Source organism: Rhinatrema bivittatum, chromosome 2, assembly GCF_901001135.1.
Source record: "Rhinatrema bivittatum chromosome 2, aRhiBiv1.1, whole genome shotgun sequence".
In the NCBI taxonomy this organism is placed as follows: domain Eukaryota; kingdom Metazoa; phylum Chordata; class Amphibia; order Gymnophiona; family Rhinatrematidae; genus Rhinatrema; species Rhinatrema bivittatum.
In genome coordinates, this window is record NC_042616.1 from 30,897,877 (window position 1) to 30,904,604 (window position 6,728).

Genomic DNA, 6,728 nt, shown 5'->3' on the forward strand with positions numbered 1-6,728 from the left:
TTGTAAAGATGGTATATAACACCGACAAGGTTAATGAAATTAATTCCCAATACAGATGGTAAATGTTGGCAAGGCTGCGGTATATTAGGTACTTATGTTCACATGTGGTGGTTGGTGATTGCCTAAGACCATTGTGGAAACAGATAGAAGACAAGACTTTAAGTATTTGAAATATGAAAATACAATTTACAATGGAAATGGTGTTATTGCATATAGTTGACATGGCAAGGCTGGCACACCCCCAGCCATTTGTCTTTCAATTCTGCATAGCAGTGAGACTGGAAATAGCAAAGGGGTGGAAGGTACCACCTTGCCCTCAATACACTCCATATTGAGACGGTTAGACTGTGCAGGGACATTGAATAAGTTGACGGCTGAGAAACATCATTCCCTGAACAGATTTCACTCCAGATGGGATGCTTACCTTCACTGACGAGATTCAGGATTACCGGAGGTTACAGCCATCAGTTGAAGGCAATCAAGGCATTCAAAGGCTACTACACGGGCCACATTGTTGTATTATTCTCCAGATTTCAGACATTTGTGTGATTCATGGGAGTATATGTGCAGAAGGTAGGGAGGGGGAAAGGGATATCAAAGTTTGTGGTGAATAACGAGACAGATTATCCAGATGTTCTGTATTGTTTATTATGTGTTTTACACCAATAAAAATGTTCATACAAAAAAAAAAAAAGAAAATAAGTGTGAGAGCTTGCTGGGAAGACTGGATGGGCCATTTGGTCTATTTCTGCCGTCATTTCTATGTTTCTATCTTTTCTCTGAGAATGGTTGCTCCCCTGTGTGAATTCTCATGTGTCTTGTGAGAGCACCCTTCACTGCGAAGCTTTTATTACAGTCACTACATGAGAATGGTCGCTCCCCTGAGTGAATTCTCATGTGTTTTGTGAGAGCACCATTCACAGTGAATCTTTTATTACATTCACTACATGAGAATGGTCGCTCCCCTGTGTGGATTCTTATGTGACTTGTGAAGGTATCCTTCACAAGGAAGCTTTTATTACATTCACTACATGAGAATGGTCGCTCCCCTGTGTGAATTCTCATGTGTTTTGTGAGGGCCCACTTCACAGTGAATCTTTTATTACATTCACTACATGAGAATGGTCGCTCCCCTGTGTGGGTTCTTACATGACTTGTGAGGGCATCCTTCCCAGGGAAGCTTTTATTACATTCTCTACATGAGAATGGTCGCTCCCCTGTGTGGATTCTCTTGTGTTTTGTGAGCTCACCCTTCATAGTGAATCTTTTATTACATTCACTACATGAGAATGGTCGCTCCCCTGTGTGAATTCTCATGTGTCTGGTGAGAGCACCCTTCAGAGAGAATCTTTTATTACATTCACTACATGAGAATAGTCTCTCACCTGTGTGGATTCTTATGTGAGTTGTGAGGGCACCCTTCAGAGTGAATCTTTTATTACATTCACTACATGAGAATGGTCGCTCACCTGTGTGGACTCTCTTGTGAATTGTGAGGGCACTCTTCACAGGGAAGCTTTTATTACATTCACTACATGAGAATAGTCTCTCACCTGTGTGGATTCTCATGTGACTTGTGAGGGCATACTTCACAGGGAAGCTTTTATTACATTCACTACATGAGAATGGTCGCTCTCCTGTGTGGATTGTCATGTGTTTTGTGAGGGTATCCTTCCTAGGGAAGCTTTTATTACATTCACTACATGAGAATGGTCGCTCCCCTGTGTGGATTCTCATGTGACTTGTGAGGGCATACTTCACAGGGAAGCTTTTATTACATTCACTACATGAGAATGGTCGCTTCCCTGTATGGATTCTCATGTGTTTTGTGAGGGCATCCTTCATAGGGAAGCTTTTATTACATTCAGTACACATATATGGTCTTTCACCTTCGTGGATTTTCTGGTGTTTGGAGAGGCGTGTTTTGCTAATGAAACGTTTTCCACATTTAGTACAGGAGAATGGTCTCTCTCCTGTGTGGATGGGCTGGTGCAACATTAGTGTATCCTTACAATGGAAGCTTTTCCCACACTCCGTGCAGGTAACTGGTTTGTTTCCAGTGTGGATTTGCTGGTGTTGTGTTTGGTTTTTGTTCCTAACAAAACATTTTCCACCTTTAGTGCAAGAGAATGGTCTCGCTCCAGTGTGGATTTTGTGATGTAATTTTAGCTTATACTTACTAATTAAACTTTTTCTCCAATCATTGCAGGGGAAGGGTGGCTCTGGTTTATATTTGTTTAGGTGCACTTTTAGATTTTTCTTTTGACTGAAGCTTTTCCCACATTTATTGCATAGAAATAGTGTTTGGAGTGGGTGGGATTTCTGATGCAATATTAAATGCAATTCCTTACCAAAGCTTTTACCACAGGAGTCACATAGAAAGGATTTCTTCCCTTTCCCCTCCCTCTGGTGAAGGTCAGAAGTATTTTGATCACTGTTATTGCTCTGGAAGTGTCTCTCTGTGCTCACGTGTCTCTGGTGCTCAGGGATGACTTTGACCTCCATCTCACATGCAGTGACTCCATCCCTTGAATCTCCTGCAGGGTCTCTCTGCTTTTTCTCTGACTCCTGCTGACTATTCCTTGTGTTGCTCCTCTCAGTCCCCTGTGAAACATTCTCAAAGATAGTTCCTGATTCTCTTGGGATCAGTCCTTCTTCCATAGGATGTTCTTCTCGATTCTCCTCCTTTATGTGCTGTGTGACCTCACCACTTGCTGCTGATAGAAGAAGACATTAACCATGCATTAGTGACCATGCAAATGGATCTGGGTTTCTGATTTTATAATCACTGGTCTGGCAGTGTCACACACAGGACGATACAGTAAAGCGCGGCCACGGTTACCCTGTTTCTAACCCGCTTTCTACCCACAATTTGGCCGCGTACGTCTAACCTGCGATTCACTATCCGTTTTTACCAATCTTTACCGCTTCTTTAAATCGACGCGTATCCCTTTCCTCCCGCAGCATGTATATGATATGTAAACGATCGGATTAGCTATTCCTTCCCATACAGTAACGTGCGGCTCGATTATCGCCTTTTTAACCAACTGTTTTGCTGCGTCTTTAACCCGCTAATTTACCGCCTACCCTTACCCTGGCGTTAGAGGGATGTGACAGCAACAGGCAGGCTCCGGTCAAATAAGTGGGAGGGTTGGAGCAAGCGAGTAACATGGTGTGGCCTGGTTCTCCTACGCTCAGGCCTGGTTCTCCTACGCTCGGGCATCGGGGATTGCCAGTCCTCTCTCCCCCCCTCCCGAAGCAAGGCGCAGGGCGAAAATCGACTCGACATGTTATTAAAGCAAATAGAAATTGTAACAAAAGTAAACTTACTGCATGCTTCCAGCAGACCCAGTCCCCTCTTCCCTCCTCCCGAGGCGCCCACCACGGCTCCCCTGCCTCCTAGGGGCAGCCGGCAGCGAAAGCGGCTTCCAGCAGCCCCGCCGGCGAAGGTGCATGAACACACATCCAATTTGGGCGCTCAAAGGCAGCAAAGGCGCATGAGCGCACGCCGTGATCTGAGCGCCCGGATGGAGAGATGGGGAGAGAGGACTGGCATTCCCTGATGCCCGAGCGTAGGAGAACCATCCACTTCCTGGTACCTGTCATTTCAAATGGCATTTGAAATGACAGGTACCAGCGCACCCAGGATACTGTATAGGCGCTGTATAGCGCTCTATACAGTAAAATGGATTGCACTTCATGGACGCTTCATGGACGCGCTTTGGACACGGCTTGCATTTGCATCTAATTTAAATACTGTATCGAGCGGTATGTGATCCGGACTGTGCGTGCGGTAAACGAGGGTGCGCCCGGCACTGCCGCACTCTAACACGTCCTTACTGTATCGGCCTGACAGTGATAGAGCTGCACATTTCTGACCAACCACTGGTGACCATGAAAAACTTCTAACAATGGGGTTTGCACGAATAGCTTATGAGATGAGCTCCTAAATATGTATAAACCTAGAGCAGTGGTTCTCAACCTTTTTTTGACTGGGACACACCTGACATATGGTTCTCACATGCATGACACACTGAACATGTGACCATCACGGGGCTAAATGTAACCATGCACTCTGCATCCACAGGAATCCCCTCAACCCCCAACAATGAGTGCAGATCTAGTGCATTACCCTGTACAACTCGCCATACAAAAAAGATATTCTGGTTCTGATGACATGTCAGTAAAAGCAAAACAAACTCCCTTTACTACCAGGCACAATACCCCTCCTTATGAAAAGACAGTAATTTACCACTAATGCATGTCCTACTGAGAAACATAACAAATAAGATTGATACAAATGCCTACATGCTAATAAAATACCTCATCTCGGTCACACACCCAGAACTGACCTTCACCAAGTACAGAAAAACCACAAATTATAAATATGGAGACAGAAACTGGAATGAAAAACCAAAAAAGTCACTCTGCATGCAGTGCGAACCTGGAGAAATGGAAAGAGAAATATAGCACCTAACAGACGCTCAGGATTTACAATAATTCACACAAACTAACCCGCACAAAGTTACACCTGTATTATGGAACACACTCAAACAGTAACAACCCTATATAAGAAATATAACTATTAAACCAGGCCCTAAACACTAATACATTTCCTATTGGGAAAACAGAATAAGCCAAGCTGCTATAGAGCCCCACAAAGAAATAATTGTAAAGCTATACTAAAAATATTACAAAACAGCTGAACAGAATAATATCCAACAATTAAAAACTCATAAAAATTATTAAAACATGTGCAAATATCAATAAAATATTTAAAAACAGCAGACATCACATAATACCCAATAATTAAAATGGCAGTCAATCAAGAAAAATAAATTTAAAAAAGCCACCTTTACTTACCCTCTCCAGCAACTCTCCTACTCCTTTCCCTTCCAGGCCAATAGCACTCACCAGAAGCAGCAAGGGCTGCTGAAGCTCTGTCCTCACAGTCCTCTTCCTTAGCGCCCACAACCAATCACTCACACACACACACATCCCCAATTAGACCCCCCACAACCAGTCTCGGTCTCTTTCACACCAGTCATCTTCCTGACCAGTCTCTCTCACACATATGCACACTAGTCATCTTCCTGACCAGTCTCTCTCACACACAAACACATCACCTTCCTGACCAGTCTCTCAATCACAATCATACTCTCTTATATACAAGCTCTCAATCACACACAAATGCTCTCTCACCCATTCACACCAGCTCTCACCCAGGCATCGATTCACACCCATAAGCTCTCACCCAGGCTTCCATTCACACCCACACACACACACAAGCTCTCACCCAAACACCCATTCACACAAGCTCTCACCCAGGCTTCCATTCACACCCACACACAAGCTCTCACCCAAGCACCCATTCACACCCACAGACACAAGCTCTCACCCAAGCATCCATTCACACCAGCTCTCATCCAGACTTCCATTCACACTCACACACACAAGCTCTCACCCATTCACATCCTCAGACACAAGCTCTCACCCATGCATCCATTCACACCCACAGACACAAGCTCTCACCCATTCACATCCTCAGACACAAGTTCTCACCCATGCATCCATTCACACCCACATACACAAGCTCTCACCCATTCACATCCTCAGACACAAGCTCTCACCCATGCATCCATTCACACCCACAGACACAAGTTCTCACTTAGGCACCAATTCACACCCTCAGACACAAGCTCTCACCTAGACACTCATTCACACCCTCAGACACAAGCTCTCACCTAGACACTCATTCACACCCTCAGACACAAGCTCTCACCCATTCACACCCTCAGACACAAGCTCTCACCCATGCATCCATTCACACCCACATACACAAGCTCTCACCCATTCACATCCTCAGACACAAGCTCTCACCCATGCATCCATTCACACCCACAGACACAAGCCCTCACTTAGGCACCCATTCACACCCACAGACACAAGCTCTCACTTAGGCACCCATACACACCCACAAACACAAGCTCTCACCCAGGCACCTATTCACCACACACACAACTCTCACCAAAAACAACTTCTTCCTTCACTGCATGGATGGGCTCCAGTTCCGCCGCAGCTTTACTCCGGTGGGTCTTCTTTTTTCGGTGCCACAGGGATGAGCTCCCGTGGTGGCTTCGGTCGGGATCGGGTTTCCTCTTCGCCGCTACGGGAATGGGCTCCCATAGTGGCCTTGTTTCATCGGGGTCGGGTTTTCCTCTTCACCACTATGGGGATGGGCTCCCGTATCGGCCTTGCTTCGTCAGGGTCGGGTTTTCTTCTTCACTGCTACGGGGATGGGCTCCCGTGGTAGCCTCGGTCGGGGTCGGGTTTCCTCTTTGCCGCTACAGGAATGGGCTCTGGTGGTGGCCTTGCTTCGTTGGGGGCAGGTTGTCCTCCTCAATGCTAAGGGGATCGGCTCCCGTAGCAGCCTTGCTTCGCCAGGGTTTAACACTGCGATTCCTCTCACCCCTTCCCCAGGCTATGCGATGTCTGCCTCACTGCCAATCAAAGGCTTTCTCCCTTCTTCCTACTCCCACTGGCAGGTAGAAGAGAGGAGGCTTCCAATTGGCCTGCATTGGGGCAGGCAGAATGAAGGAGGCTTCCCATTGGGCAATGGGGGTAGGAAGAAAGGAGGCTTCCAATTGGCCCGTGGGGGCTGGAAAAAGGGAGAAGGAAAGTACACCGGGGCAGAGGGACACCAGGAGACATGACACACCTGCTGGTGT

At 46.2% G+C, this 6,728-nt stretch overlaps 1 protein-coding gene across 1 annotated transcript; it reads right to left on the minus strand.

Annotated features, from left to right (window-relative positions):
- Positions 1-623: 623 nt before the first annotated feature.
- Positions 624-1,628, minus strand: LOC115083741 (gastrula zinc finger protein XlCGF57.1-like). Its single transcript, XM_029587738.1, has one exon. It carries the CDS (start codon positions 1,567-1,569, stop codon positions 769-771), a length of 801 nt encoding a protein of 266 aa, XP_029443598.1. The 5' UTR covers positions 1,570-1,628; the 3' UTR covers positions 624-768.
- Positions 1,629-6,728: the final 5,100 nt, after the last annotated feature.